At 42.3% G+C, this 15,187-nt stretch overlaps 2 protein-coding genes across 2 annotated transcripts; both read left to right on the top strand.

The window, feature by feature from the left end:
- The first annotated feature begins 219 nt into the window (after window positions 1-219).
- On the top strand, window positions 220-5,494 carry LOC139580195 (leucine-rich repeat, immunoglobulin-like domain and transmembrane domain-containing protein 1). Its single transcript, XM_071408774.1, has 4 exons — window positions 220-462; window positions 937-1,400; window positions 2,526-2,831; window positions 3,274-5,494. The coding sequence occupies exons 1-4, from the start codon at window positions 338-340 to the stop codon at window positions 4,356-4,358; spliced, it is 1,980 nt and encodes a 659-aa protein (XP_071264875.1). The 5' UTR covers window positions 220-337; the 3' UTR covers window positions 4,359-5,494.
- A 2,811-nt stretch (window positions 5,495-8,305) lies between these two features.
- Window positions 8,306-11,555, top strand: LOC139580194 (leucine-rich repeat, immunoglobulin-like domain and transmembrane domain-containing protein 2). Its single transcript, XM_071408773.1, has 3 exons — window positions 8,306-8,431; window positions 8,796-9,583; window positions 10,302-11,555. The coding sequence occupies exons 1-3, from the start codon at window positions 8,322-8,324 to the stop codon at window positions 11,141-11,143; spliced, it is 1,740 nt and encodes a 579-aa protein (XP_071264874.1). The 5' UTR covers window positions 8,306-8,321; the 3' UTR covers window positions 11,144-11,555.
- Window positions 11,556-15,187: the final 3,632 nt, after the last annotated feature.

Raw genomic sequence — 15,187 nt, 5'->3', positions numbered from 1 at the left:
CCACTCCAATCTCCATAATAAACCCTCCAATAAACTATATGGAAGGGTTTTACTCTGTATATAAACAAAGCGAAACGACACAGCCTGCCTGTCATTTGCCATGGGGGCAATAATCGTGTCAATGAAAATAAATCCTTTCCACTAATCCATGTCTATCCTTTTAATCTCTCAGGTTTCAGAACGACGTTCAGACCTGTATGAGGCACTGAGATAGCAACACGATGCATCGCTGGCTTGGAAGAACGAAATAAACATACTTTTTTTTTTTTTCAAAAGATCTTGTAGTTTAGGTTGATACTAGGCCTATATTTTGGTATATTATAGTTTGGGAGAGAAAATGTTTCGAGGTTTTAGTCTGGGTTTCTGTTTGGCATTATTTTGCTTCGGACCGTTTGTTTGCAGCGCGTGTCCGTCTCAATGTAACTGCTTCTTTCACAAATTATCAGATGGATCCAAAGCAAGGTAAAAACCAAATAAATTATTACAACTATTTAAATTGTGAATGTGAACAACTTCTAGTCTACATTATTTTTGTTGTGTGGTGGTGCGTAGTATGCAGGTAGTATGAGGTCAGTTTCTCTTCTACTCTCTTTAAAAAAAAATATATATAGACCCAAGGATTAATTTGCAATGCTCTAAGCCTCTTTCTTTGGTTCTAATGAATAGCCCTAAACCATGTTTTACTAACGTTTAGACCGAGGGAAAAAACAAGAAAGAAGGGAAAAAACTAAAGATTTAACAGATAAAATAAAACAATATGTAGGCTGATTTATTTATGCAGTAATTGTACGTCTACCCTCTGTCATGAACCCATACAAGGCCATGGTTAAATTCAGTTAAACTTGTAATAAAGTTGAGTTATCTAAATTAACATGTTACAATCGGTTATACAGTGACTTTCAATAAAAATGTTTACCTTTCTCTCCATCTATCTAGGAGCGTACTTTGCAATGACCCACAGATTACCCTGGTCCCACCCAACTTCCCTGCAGACACCTCGAAACTGCGGATCGAGAAGACTGCCATCACAAAGATCTCCGGCGAAACCTTTCACTACCTCAACAGTTTGGAATTTCTCCGGGTGTCTTTCAATTCTCTGAACTCTTTGAATGTAGACAGTTTCCGTGGCCTGAGAAGTCTGGATGAGCTGAGACTGGAAGGGAACGCTCTCACCTCTTTCCCCTGGGAATCTCTCACTGATATGCCCGACCTGAGGCTACTGGACCTGCATAATAATAAGATATCGTCGATCCCGGCCGAGGCGACCATTTATATCAAGAACCTGACCTACCTGGACTTATCTAGCAACAGCCTAGCCACGGTTCCTCCTGAGGTTCTCTCTATGTGGTTATCTGTGAAACCGTCTCAAGAAGATGGGGACAGTTCCAAATACATTCTAGGTAAGGATCTGCTCTGCAATTTAAAAAAATCTTTATTGACCTTTTAGGGAATCCCATTTGTTTTGCAAGCCAGGATGAAATAGAAGCCTTAAATTACATGCAATTGATACACAGGGAAACGTGAGAAAGAAACGATGCCATCCACAACATTACAAACCAGGGTGGTTTTATCCCAAAATGCATTGCATGAGTACCTGTGGTGTGTTACGTAGCGTTAAATGAAACGTTGGAGGAGACATGCATCGGCATTAGAGAGTAGTAAAATGATTACTCTAATTGTAGGAAAGGTAGCCATACTGTAGCGTTAATGAGAATACATTCCCTAGTCTCACTTCAAACTAGCATGATTACTTGTACTTACTATTACGTCTCGCTAAACTGACTTTATACACACATAACACAAGGTTATAGTTCAGACAAAGCAAGAACAGTTGTCTAAAATGTGTATATATATATTTATATTTGTGTTATCTACTACCATGGTATCTATTGGTATCTATTGCCATGCTAAAAGTAATGTTATCTATTGCCATGCTAAAAGTAATGTTATCTATTGCCATGCTAAAAGTAATGTTATCTATTGCCATGCTAAAAGTAATGTTATCTATTGCAATGCTAAAAGTAATGTTATCTATTGCCATGCTAAAAGTAATGTTATCTATTGCCATGCTAAAAGTAATGTTATCTATTGCCATGCTAAAAGTAATATTATCTATTGCCATGCTAAAAGTAATGTTATCTATTGCCATGCTAAAAGTAATGGTATCTATTGCTGTGCTAAAAGTAATGTTATCTATTGCCGTGCTAAAAGTAATGTTATCTATTGCCATGCTAAAAGTAATGTTATCTATTGCCATGCTAAAAGTAATGTTATCTATTGCCATGCTAAAAGTAATGTTATCTATTGCCATGCTAAAAGTAATGTTATCTATTGCCATGCTAAAAGTAATGTTATCTATTGATAAAAGTGGTGTTGATTATTTATTTTCTTTTAGCTACCATTGTAGTTTCTTTATCTACCTTAGCTGAATGTACTGACTTTAAGTCACTCTGGATAAGAGCATCTGCTAAATGACTAAAATGTTTATATTCTGGTGAAATTATTTCTTTTCTTCATCACTATAGGTCTCCATGACAACCCATGGCTCTGTGACTGCCGGCTCTATGACCTGGTCCAGTTCCAGAAGTCTCCGTCGTCCTCTGTGGTTCTGATCGACACCAAGCTGCGCTGTGCTGATCCGGAGAGCCTGTCGGGGGTGCAGTTCAGCGAGACGGAGCTCCAGAGGTGCCAGGGGCCCCGTGTCCACACGGCTGTGGCCCGGGTCAGGAGCTCCCTGGGGAACAACGTCCTGCTACGCTGTGGGACCATCGGAGTCCCAGTACCAGAGCTGTCCTGGACTCGGGCAGACGGCAAACAGATGAACGGCACTGGTGAGATTCATTGATTTATTTATTGATTGATTGAATTTATTTAATGTGTAACACATAGATATACAGCCAAGAACAAGCAGTGGCTACAAACGTTAAAAAGGGATGGGGGATAACAACAACAAAGGTTGTGCTCCAGGTTTAGTGTTTCTAAACCTGCTCCAGTCATGGCAGGTCTTAGCCTGATCCCAGATCTGTTTGTGCTGTCTTGGAAACTGTTTGGCATAGTTGGCAGGGCAGCACAAACAGATCTGGGATCAGGTTAAGACCTGCCATGACTGAAGGCTAGGCATATGCCTGTTGCCTGAATAAGTAGCCAGTACTTAGGACATCTATTTTTGGTGTTGTAAAGTCAGAAGCTGAAATAGCCTAGATTACAGATGGATGGACGGTTTTCTTTTCACTAATCCTTCTAACTACTTTTTTGTTTATATATATTTTACAGTTCAGGAAGAAGTTTCAAAGGAGGGAATCATTTGGTCCATCCTGAGTGTGCCTGCCGTCTCTTACCGGGACTCTGGAAAATACATGTGCAAAGCCACCAACTTCGTGGGGACTGCAGATGCCATCATCTCCCTGGTTATTACAGACTCCTTTAAAAATGAGGAACAAGGTGGCAGCTCCAAGACTAGAAACCAAAGAGGACGGAAAACAGGTGGATTTGGGAAAGCTGCCTACCAGGAGAAACTTGTTGCCAGATACGTACCTCCACTAACCACCACGGCAGCTACGCCAATCATCGAGCCACTTGGACCGAGTGGTTTCACAGGGAAGTATGATATCGAGAGCTACAGTATTTCGGACAGTGTGGCCGATGGACAGATGCCCGGTACTCCTGCCATGGAGCCGGCGATTAAGGAAGTGGAGAAGGAGGTTCTTAGCAACCTGGCAGCCAACGCCTCTTCTTTGCAGGCACCGGCGCCGCCGGAGAAACGGGTGGTACGATCGGTGAAGGTCATCGGGGACACCGATCACACCGTCTCCCTGAACTGGCGGTCCCCGACGGCCAAGAACACCACCGAGTTCAGCGTCCTGTATGCCGTTTTCGGCGAGAGGGACATGCGGAGGATCAACGTAGGCGTGGGAAAGAACCGTATCACCATCGACGGCCTTGTGCCAAGGACAAAGTACATCGCTTGCGTCTGCGTCAAAGGCCTGATCCCTAAAAAAGAGCAGTGTGTAATCTTTTCAACGGACGAGGCGGCCAGCGCAAGCGGCACCCAGAAACTCATTAACGTGGTGGTGATCACCGTGGCCTGCGTCATCGCTGTCCCCCTGACACTGATCGTCTGCTGCGGAGCACTCAAGAAGCGCTGTAAAAAGCTACTGGGGAGGAAATCCAAAGATATTCAAGACTCATACGTAACATTCGAGACACTCTCCCCGGGACAGAAGCCTAAGGGGATGGAGGGGGAGTACCTTGCCAGGCAACAGCCAGGCGAGTCCAACAGACTGCTCTCTGCTAGGTCCAGTGTGGACTCTGAGGCTACTTGTAGGAATGAGGGACCCCCTAATGAGTACTTTTGTTGATACCAAATGAAGGCCTCAACTTTTACAGGGCAGAGAAGTCTGTCCTTTCCAAGCAGAACTTAAGTTGATTGGTTGGTGTCAGGGTTGTGTGCAGAGATGTAGCGGAGTCAAGCGCAGGACACAGGAGTTGAGCAAAACTACGGCGTTTACTCAAAATATAAGCAAAAATTCCTCAATGGGAATATAACAAACACACAAGCACTAACAACAACCACTAACGAAACAAACAATCACGGACAGAACAGAAATGAATGCCAGAGGGTTAAATAGGGAACATGATAGGGGAATTGAAACGAGGTGTGTGTAATACAGACAAACAAAACGAAACTGAAAAATGGATCGGTGGTGACTAGAAAGCCGGTGACGTCGACCGCCGAACACCACCCGAACAAGGAGAAGGGCCAACTTCGGCGGAAGTCGTGACAGTTGGTCTCTTCTGGCAACTGATGTACTGTAGATGAGTGAAACTGCTCAGAGACTGGGCAGAAACCAACGGACAGTTGCATGGACAAGTGTGGTAGATATGTGAGTCTAGATAAATAGGTTAAATAAATGCTGACATAACTGTGATTATACAGCCTTGCGAGAAATACAGGCCAACCTTGACCTGGTGAACTGTAAAAAAAACAGAAACGAATTTTTTATTTAAAATGTGGGAATAAAGCATTTTATATTTGTCATGCACTTTTAAGGGGGTACATAGTGTAAGCAGTTGGCTTTCTTTGAAATGGCACTAGGGTTACACAGTTATGCTAACTTTTGCAAAATTCCCAGGTTTTCCAGATATTCTTGGTGGAATAAGGAACCCAAAATGGCACGTTCTACCAGAATACACGAAACCCATCTTTTTAACGTAGATTTGTAAGGAGGAAGAGTAATGACACTTATTCTGAAATGAATCTGACCTCAGAATTCTGGTAGTTTTTATTTGACAAAATAATGTACATGTAGAGTATTGGTGAAGCAACTCATATCTGTAGTGATATTTTGTACCTCTGTGTATTTACCATATAAGTTAATGTGCCAGGTTTACTGTCCAATCAAACCTAACATACTATATATTTTGTAATATGTATCTATGATCTGATCTGATATACAGTACCAGTCAAAAGTTTGGACACACCTACTCATTGAAGGGTTTTCTTTATTTTAAAACTTTTTTACATTGTAGAAAAATGGTAAAGACATCAAAACTATGAAATAACACATATGGAATCATGTAGTAACAAAAAAGTGTTAAACAAATCAAAATAGGATTCTTCAAAGTAGCCACCCTTTGCCTTGATGACAGCTTTGCACACTCTTGGTATTCTCTCAACCAGCTTCACCTGGAATGCTTTTCCAACAGTCTTGAAGGAGTTTCCACATATGCTGAGCACTTGTTGGCTGCTTTTCCTTCACTCTGTGGTCCAACTCAGCCCAAACCATCTCAATTGGTTTGAGGTCAGGTGGTTGTGGAGGCCAGGTCATCTGATGCAGCACTCCATCACTCTCCTTCTTGGTCAAATAGCCCTTACACAGCCTGGAGGTGTGTTGAGTCATTGTCCTGTTGAAAAACAAATGCTTGTCCCACTAAGCCCAAACCAGATGGGATGGTGTATCGCTGTTAAATGCTGTGGTAGCCATGCTGGTAAAGTGTGCCTTGAAATCTGAATAAATCACTGACAGTGTCACCAGCAAAGCACCCCCACACATCACACCGCCACCTCCATGCTTCACGGTGGGAACCACACATGAGAAGATCATCCGTTCACCTACTCTGCGTCTCACAAAGACACGGCCGTTGGAACCAAAATTCTCCAATTTGGACTCATCAGACCAAAGGACAGATTTCCAACGGTCTAATGTTCATTGCTCGTGTTTCTTGGCCCAAGCAAGTCTCTTCTTCTTATTGATGTCCTTTAGTAGTGTTTTCTATTCAGCAATTCGACCATGAAAGCCTGATTCACGCAGACTCCTCTGAACAGTTGATGTTGAGATGTGTCTGTCACTTGAACTCAGTGAAGCATTTCTTTGGGCTGCAATCTGAGGCTGGTAACTCTAATGAACGTATCCTCTGCAGCAGAGGCAACTCTGGGTCTTCCTTTCCTGTGGCGGTCCTCATGAGTGCCAGTTTCATCATGGTGCTTGATGGATTTTGCAACTGCACTTGAAGAAACATTCAAAGTTCTTGAAATGTTACGGATTGACTGACCTTCATGTCTTAAAGTAAGGATGGACTGTCGTTTCTCTTTGCTTACTTGAGCTGTTCTTGCCATAATATGGACTTGGTCTTTTACCAAAGAGGGCTATCTTCTGTATACCAACCCTACCTTGTCACAACACAACTGATTGGCTCAAATGCAGGAATTCATTTTAACAAGGCACACCTGTTAATTGAAATGCATTCCAGGTGACTACCTCTTGAAGCTGGTTGAGAGAATGCCAAGAGTGTGGAAAGCTGTCATCAAGGCAAAGGGTGGCTAATTTGAAATATCTAAAATATATTTTTGATTTGTTTAACACTTTTGGTTACTACATGATTCCATATGTGTTATTTCATAGTTGTGATGTCTTCACTATTATTCTACAATGTAGAAAATAGTTTTAAAAAATTAAGAAAAACCCTTGAGTGAGTAGGTGTGTCCAAACTTTTGACTGGTACTGTATGTGTATAAATAAATCATTTTTATAAATGTTTGTGTCCTCTTAAATCCTTACCTGCTCTATAACAGCATATTCCTCCCCAGAACACTTTTACAACCATTTTTTACAAGCAAATCCGAGGATAGGTTCTGTTTTCAAAGATACAGAACATCCTAATGGGGTGATATCCATCTGGTGTCAATAGTCAATTATCAAGAGGTGAAAACAGGCAGATGTAAACATTAAGGTGCCAAGCCACAGCATGGCATAGCACCAGTATGCTCAGCAATACCATAAGCTAAGTCTTAGTACATACACTATGATATAATATACATTTGAAGGACTGACGAAGAAATTACAATGAAACAAGTTGTGACCAGCAACATGGATAGCTTCACATGATAGCCTATGTTTTGTTTAGCGTATCGTATTGCCGCTGTCCACGGTGCTGATCACAACTTGATCGTTCGTCTTGGCCACTGTGGTCGTTTACTTTGTACAGTATCGTTTGCAGACTACGTACATATGTGTCTGAAGACCTCTTCCATTCGTTCCTCAATTTAATAGCCATGGATCCTTTAGTTTCATGCAGTCTACAAATAATAGACGTTGGGTATATAGTGCCATTTTCTCAATGGTCTGCAGTAGCGCTGATCTATAGATTGCATATTGGACTTCCCGATGCTCTAAATCACTGTCAGTGCATATTTAATATCAAGTAATAATTTTTTCTGAGAAATCATATTATTTTTTGAAATGTCCCGTTCATTTATTAGGGATTAGGGAACATACATGTAGTGACACAGACAGTCTCTCAAGAGATCGCTTTATTGGTCAATTGCACACAAGGTTCAACCGAAATTTGACTTCCGTTGCTAACCCAACCCCTCCGAAAGACATACATACCGTACATGTAGGTTTTTTGGAGAAATGCAGGGGGCTTCCACACTGGGCGCCCGGGAAGCTGTTGTTGTGGGGTGGGGGGTTAAGGGCATAACGGCAGATAATGGCATCTAGGATTTATTTGATACCAGCAACCCTCCGGTTGCCAGCTCACTTCCGGACAGATTCTTCCAGTAGGACCCGGTTTTCAAACGGGCAACTCTCCGATTTACTGGCTTGCCCCTCTAACCACTATGCTACCTGCCACCCCACAATGAGGATTATAGCAACAACAACAAAAAAAGACAAACTTTCAGCGTGTTTTAACATATCACTTGGTGTCTTAAAGGGATTGCATCAAGGAAGATTAAGGTAATAGGTTTACCTCTACCGTCCGTCCCTCCCTGTGGAGATGCTCTGCTCTAATGCTTCACATGGGTTTCTGTCTAAGGAATTATGGCCACCTTGTATACAGTATTAGCAATAGCTTGGGTATTCTATGAAGTAACTCCTGCCTCGACATCTTGTTTACACGGCTGCTCTTGTACAAATGATAAGTTGGGAAGGTAAGTTGTTTGTTTGTTAGTTCTTCTGTAGGCGACCTAGCTAGTTTTGTACCGAGTTTCCTTACCGTGTCAGTACGTTATGCAGTATTGACTGATCAAGTGTAGGCTATTACTGAACTCAATGGTGGCTTTTCATGACTGGTTTTAACAATGGACAATATGGAGAGATAACATTTTACATTTACATTTTAGTCATTTAGCAGACTCTTTTATCCAGAGCGATTTACAGGAGCACATCCACAGGTTTTACACAAAGTCGGCACTTAACCGCTAGGCTACCTGCCACATGTGTCTATTAAAGGAATATAGATAACTTCCTCTAACCGTACTTCCATAACTCAGAATGTTTTGGTTTTATTTTTAGATCCTTACTTTGTATGGAAACAGCCATGGGACGAATCCCAGACAACATCCCAAATCATTTCAGTAAAATTCGAATAGAGAATTCCCACCTGACCGAATTACCTCGCGGCTCCTTCTCTAAAGTTACTGCCTTGGCGTCTCTATGGTTGAATTTCAACGACATCACCCTAATGAACATCAAGAGTCTGGAAGGGCTGACGAATTTAACGGAACTGCGGCTCCAGGGAAACAAGCTGCGTTCAGTCCCATGGACAGCATTCCAGGACACGCCGAACCTGAACATTTTGGACCTGAAACTCAATCGACTAGACGTGCTCCCGGAATCCGCCCTGAGACAACTACCAGGCTTGACCTATTTAGACCTATCCTTCAATCAGCTTACTGTCATATCCAGGGATGTCTTCCTCAACTGGCCTCTCATCAACACGCAGGAGAGAAAAGGACGTAAAGAGGCCAGCAGCGGAGAGGCCAACGTTGTTTTAGCGCTGCACGACAACCCTTGGCTGTGTGACTGCCGCCTCAAAGGTTTCGTTGAGTTTATCAAAACCATTAGTCCACCTCTGATTCTGATGAACTCGTACCTGACGTGCACAGGCCCGAGTTCCAGGGCGGGGAAGTTCTTCCACGAAGTCGGTTTGAAAACATGTATGAAGCCCGAGGCGTCAGCCTCAGAAACCAACATGACAGTGTCACTAGGGGACAAGGTAACCCTCCAGTGCTTAGTCAAAGCCAGGCCTGAACCCTCCATCCATTGGTCATACAACCTGAAGATTATAAAGGGATTTACTGGTAAGGTTTTATTTAATTGCAAATTCTAGGCTACCGTCCATTAGATCGCTGTGACTTTGCTGCAGTGGGGTATTTACCATGATATCATATGCCAGTCATAGTTTATTGTAAACTACACCACTTTGATGATAGGATTTGGGAACAAGCAGGCTAATGCATGTGTATGTCATTCATGACTTTGGTAGGCTGTTGATGTTTCTATGTTTCTAAGTAGAAAAGCCGCCATAGATTGATTGCAACAGTGTGTCACAGCTTTTCTCGTAGGCAAACTCGTAGGCAAACTCAACAATACTGTCTAGTTAACCCACTTTTCCCCAGGCGCCCGAAGACGTGGATGTCGATTATTTCAGCCCCATCCGTACCTCTCTCGTTCAGAGGGGTTGGGGTTAAATGTGGAAGAACCATTTCAGTTGAATCCATTCAGTTGTACAACTGACTAGGCATCCCCCTCTTTCCCTATTCCTAATGCAACATATTACTGTAAATACTGTAAATATACAAGATGTACATGTTTAAACACCAACATCTCAACACCCACCGTGATGAATGCAGATCTTTCTTGTTTATTAAGTTGTAACATCCCACTGGGCACAGATGTCAATTCAACGTCTATTCCACGTTGGTTCAACGTCATTTCACTTAAATGACTTGGATACAACGTTGATTCAACCAGTATGTATGCCAAGTGGGATAATTCTCCTTTTCTCTCCCTCTTCAGTGTCAGAGACCCGTATGGACGATGAGACCGTCAGATCTCAGCTGGTCATCCCATCCCTGCACCTGGAAGACCGAGGCGTCTACACCTGCTTCGCCAACAACTTTATCGGCAACTTCTCCGTCAGTTTCCTAATCAACATCAAGTCTTTCAACGCCTCCTCCTCCGGCGGTGCCGTCATGTCTCGTCCCCCGTTCCCGCTGTCCTCAACCGACGAGAACGTCTACATCGACATCCGTATCTCCAAGCAGACGGTCTACGGCATCACTCTGGAGTGGTACGCTGCGACAGACAACCCGGCAGAGACCTGGTTCACCATCCACTTGGGGAAATACCACTCTGACAAAAAGGAGTTGACATACATCGGGCCGGGCATCAACACCTATGAGGTCAACGACCTCCTACCGGTTAGTAAATACGAGGTGTGTGTGACGCTGAAGAACCAGACACCTCGCGCCGGTCAGTGCATCGTGTTCTTAACAGGAAGTGACATCGGCCAGCTGGAACAACGGGAGAAGTTCATCCATATTATTGTGATCATGTGTGCCATGGTGCTGGCGGTGCCCGTGGGGATGTACGCCTTCACCACCGACACTAGATGTAAGTTCAGCTACCTGGACCGCTGTACGGAGCAGTGTAAGAGGAGGAGGAGGCAGGAGAAGACCCTGAGGACCAATGGGGAGAGACAGGGGACCTTCGACAGCCTCCAAGCCCCCAGCGATGAAGGACTCTGTCGTGACTCTGAAGAGGTGATGATGAAGAGGAGGTCTTCCCAGGATAAAAACAACCACAAGGGCAAAGCACAAGATCCACAAGAGACAAACATTGGAGCAAAGCTTTATTAGCTCTAGGTTTAACGTTAAAAAAAAAAATGAAATGTACAAATATACCTAGAGGTAAAAATAGGGAGCATTCTTCTGTGAAGTGAAGCTTTTCGGAAACACATCTGTAAAGATACACGTTATGAAGACTGAAATGCCTTTCTTCAATGACTGTAGGGAAGAGTATATTGTTTTATCAAAATGCCCTGTCTGTAAAGTAATCAAATGTTTATATTTTTCAAGTTTATATGCTGTATCTTTGGGATATGTGTTGTTGTTTTTTAGCTTCATTGTTCTTCTCTGTTTTAAAAAGAAATAACTAATCTGACAAGAAATCACGAATGTTGCTTCTATACATGTAATATCGTTGAAATATTTCCTTGTCTCAGAATGTCATGAAGTGTATTCTGCTCATTGAAAATAATTATTTCAGAGCCACATCAGGTTCAGTTAAATATACAATAACCATGCCTTTGCACTACGACCTTTGTAGTGAATGAGGCCTCTTTGCTATTGTTTTCCTGTTTTTCTGGGGGGGGGGGGGGGGGACGGGACTGGGGATAATGGGGATTAGAGTTGGGGGTGAAGGTAGACACTACAGACAGCAAGGTCCTAATAGCTCCCTACCAAAATCCCATAGGTACTGTAGGTCAAACGTAGTGCCCTACACAGAGAATAGGGTTCTATACTTAGATCTTAACCATGTCTGTCAGGGAGAATAGGGTTCTATACTTAGATCTTAACCATGTCTGTCAGGGAGAATAGGGTTCTATACTTAGATCTTAACCATGTCTGTCAGGGAGAATAGGGTTCTATACTTAGATCTTAACCATGTCTGTCAGGGAGAATAGGGTTCTATACTTAGATCTTAACCATGTCTCTTAGGGAGATTAGGGTTCTATACTTAGATCTTAACCATGTCTCTTAGGGAGAATAGGGTTCTATACTTAGATCTTAACCATGTCTCAGAGAGAATAGGGTTCTACTTAGATCTTAACCATGCCTCTCAGAGAGAATAGGGTTCTATACTTAGATCTTAACCATGTCTCTCAGAGAGAACAGGGTTCTATACTTAGATCTTAACCATGCCTCTCAGAGAGAATAGGGTTCTATACTTAGATCTTAACCATGTCTCTCAGAGAGAACAGGGTTCTATACTTAGATCTTAACCATGTCTCTCAGAGAGAATAGGCAACATGAGATCTTCTCTGAGTGACTGCATTAGATTATCCTTTCTGATATCTATTTTTTATACAGTACCAGTCAAAAGTTTGGACACACCTACTCATTCAAGGGTTTTTATTTATTTTTACTATTTTCTACATTGTAGAATAATAGTGAATACATCAAAACTATGAAAGAACACTTATGGAATCATGTAGTAACCAAAAAAGTGTTAAACAAATCAAAATATATTTTAGCATTTAGCACACTCTTTGCCTTCATGACAGCTTTGCACACTCCTGGCATTATCTCAACCAGCTTCACCTGGAATGCTTTTCCAACAGTTTTAAAGGAGTTCCCACATCTTGGCTGCTTTTCCTTCACTCTGCGGACCAACTCATCCCAAACCATCTCAATTGGGTTGAGGTTGGGTGATTGTGGAGGCAAGGTCATCTGATGCAGCACTCCATCACTCTCCTTCTTGGTCAAATAGCCCTTACACAGCCTGTGGATGTGTTGGGTCATTGTCCTGTTGAAAAACAAATGATTGTCCCACTAAGTGCAAACCAGATGGGATGTCGTATCGCTGCAGAATGCTGTGGTAGCCATGTTGGTTAAGTGTGCCTTGAATTCTAAATAAATCGCAGATAGTGTCACCAGCAAAGCACCCCCACACCATCACACCTCCTCCTCCATGCTTCACGGTGGGAACCACACATGCAGAGATCAGCCGTTCACCTACTCTGCATCTCACAAAGACACAGAGATTGAACCAAAAATCTCAAATTTGACCAAAGGACAGATTTCCACCGGTCTAATGTCCATTGCTCGTGTTTCTTGCCCCAAGCAAGTCTCTTCTTCTTATTGGTGTCCTTTAGTAGTGTTTTCTATGCAGCAATTCAACCATGAAGGCCTGATTCATGCAGACTCCTCTGAACAGTTGATGTTGAGATGTGTCTGTCACTTGAACTCAGTGAAGCATTTATTTGGGCTGCAGTCTGAGATGCATTTAACTCTAATGAACGTATCCTCTGCAGCAGAGGTAACTCTGGGTCTTCCTTTCCTGTGGCGGTCCTCATGAGAGCCAGTTCCATCATAGCGCTTGATGGTATTTCCAACTGCACTTGAAGAAACTTTCAAAGTTCTGGAAATTTTCAGTTTTAAAGTAATGATGGACTGTCATTTCTCTTTACTTATTTGAGCTGTTCTTGCCATAATATGGACTTGGCCTTTCACCAAATAGAGCTATCTTCTGTATACCAACCCTACCTTGTCACAATACAACTGATTGGCTCAAACGCATTAAGAAGTAAAGAAATTCCACAAATTAACTTTTAACAAGGAACACCTGTTAATTGAGGTGTATTCCAGGTGACTACCTCGTGAAGCTGGTTGAGAGAATGCCAAGAGTGTGCAAAGCTGTCATCAAGGCAAAGGGTGGCTACTTTGAAGAATCTCAAATATAAAATATATTTTGATTTGTTTAACATTCTTTTGGTTACTACATGATTCCATATGTGTTATTTCATAGTTGTGATGTCTTCACTATTATTCTACAATGTAGAAAATTGTAAAAATAAAGAAAACCCCTTGAATGAGTAGGTGTAGGTGTGTCCAAACTTTTGACTGGTACTGTTTATGAAATAGACATTATCTATCACATTACGGGGTAAAAAGTCTACTCTTAAATTGACTTGAATGTACTTTTGTATTCAACAATGGCCAAAAATATCTGTCTTTCACATGCCAATGTGATCCAAACCTGTTTAGTCTTCAATAAATTCACATCTATTGTGGAGTTGAAGATATTCTACTTCTGTGATTTGTATCATCATACTTTTATGTCTTTCACTTTATTAAGTTAACATTTCCGGTAACTTTTCCAAAATGTTTAGGTTTTCCAGATATCCCAGTTGGAAGATTCCCGGAATTGGGAGAGAATATGCTGGAAATCCGGATTTTGCTTATCCCTAGCCTACTAAACTGACTGGGGTTGGTTTGACTACTAAACTGACTGGGGTTGGTTTGACTACTGAACTGACTGGGGTTGGTTTGACTACTGAACTGACAGGTTGGTTTGATTACTGAACTGACAGATTGGTTTATCTACTGAACTGACAGGTTGGTTTGACTACTGAACTGACAGGTTGGTTTGACTACTGAACTGACAGGTTGGTTTGACTACTGAACTGACTGAGGTTGGTTTGACTACTAAACTGACAGGTTGGTTTATCTACTGAACTGACAGGTTGGTTTATCTACTGAACTGACTGGGGTTGGTTTGACTACTGAACTGATTGAGGTTGGTTTGACTACTGAACTGACAGGTTGGTTTGACTACTGAACTGACAGGTTGGTTTGACTACTAAACTGACAGGTTGGTTTGACTACTAAACTGACTGGGGTTGGTTTGACTACTGAACTGACTGGGGTTGGTTTGACTACTGAACTGACTGGGGTTGGTTTGACTACTGAACTGACTGAGGTTGGTTTATCTACTGAACTGACAGGTTGGTTTGACTACTGAACTGACAGGTTGGTTTGACTACTAAACTGACAGGTTGGTTTGACTACTAAACTGACTGGGGTTGGTTTGACTACTGAACTGACTGGGGTTGGTTTGACTACTGAACTGACTGGGGTTGGTTTGACTACTGAACTGACAGGTTGGTTTGATTACTGAACTGACAGGTTGGTTTGACTACTGAACTGACTGAGGTTGGTTTGACTACTGAACTGACTGGGGTTGGTTTGACTACTGAACTGACAGGTTGGTTTGATTACTGAACTGACAGATTGGTTTATCTACTAAACTGACAGGTTGGTTTGACTACTAAACTGACTGGGGTTGGTTTGACTACTAAACTGACTGGGGTTGGTTTGACTACTAAACTGACTGGGGTT

Source organism: Salvelinus alpinus, chromosome 7, assembly GCF_045679555.1.
Source record: "Salvelinus alpinus chromosome 7, SLU_Salpinus.1, whole genome shotgun sequence".
Lineage (NCBI taxonomy): Eukaryota > Metazoa > Chordata > Actinopteri > Salmoniformes > Salmonidae > Salvelinus > Salvelinus alpinus.
Note: the sequence above shows the minus strand (reverse complement) of the source record. Positions and strands in the feature narration are given on the sequence as shown.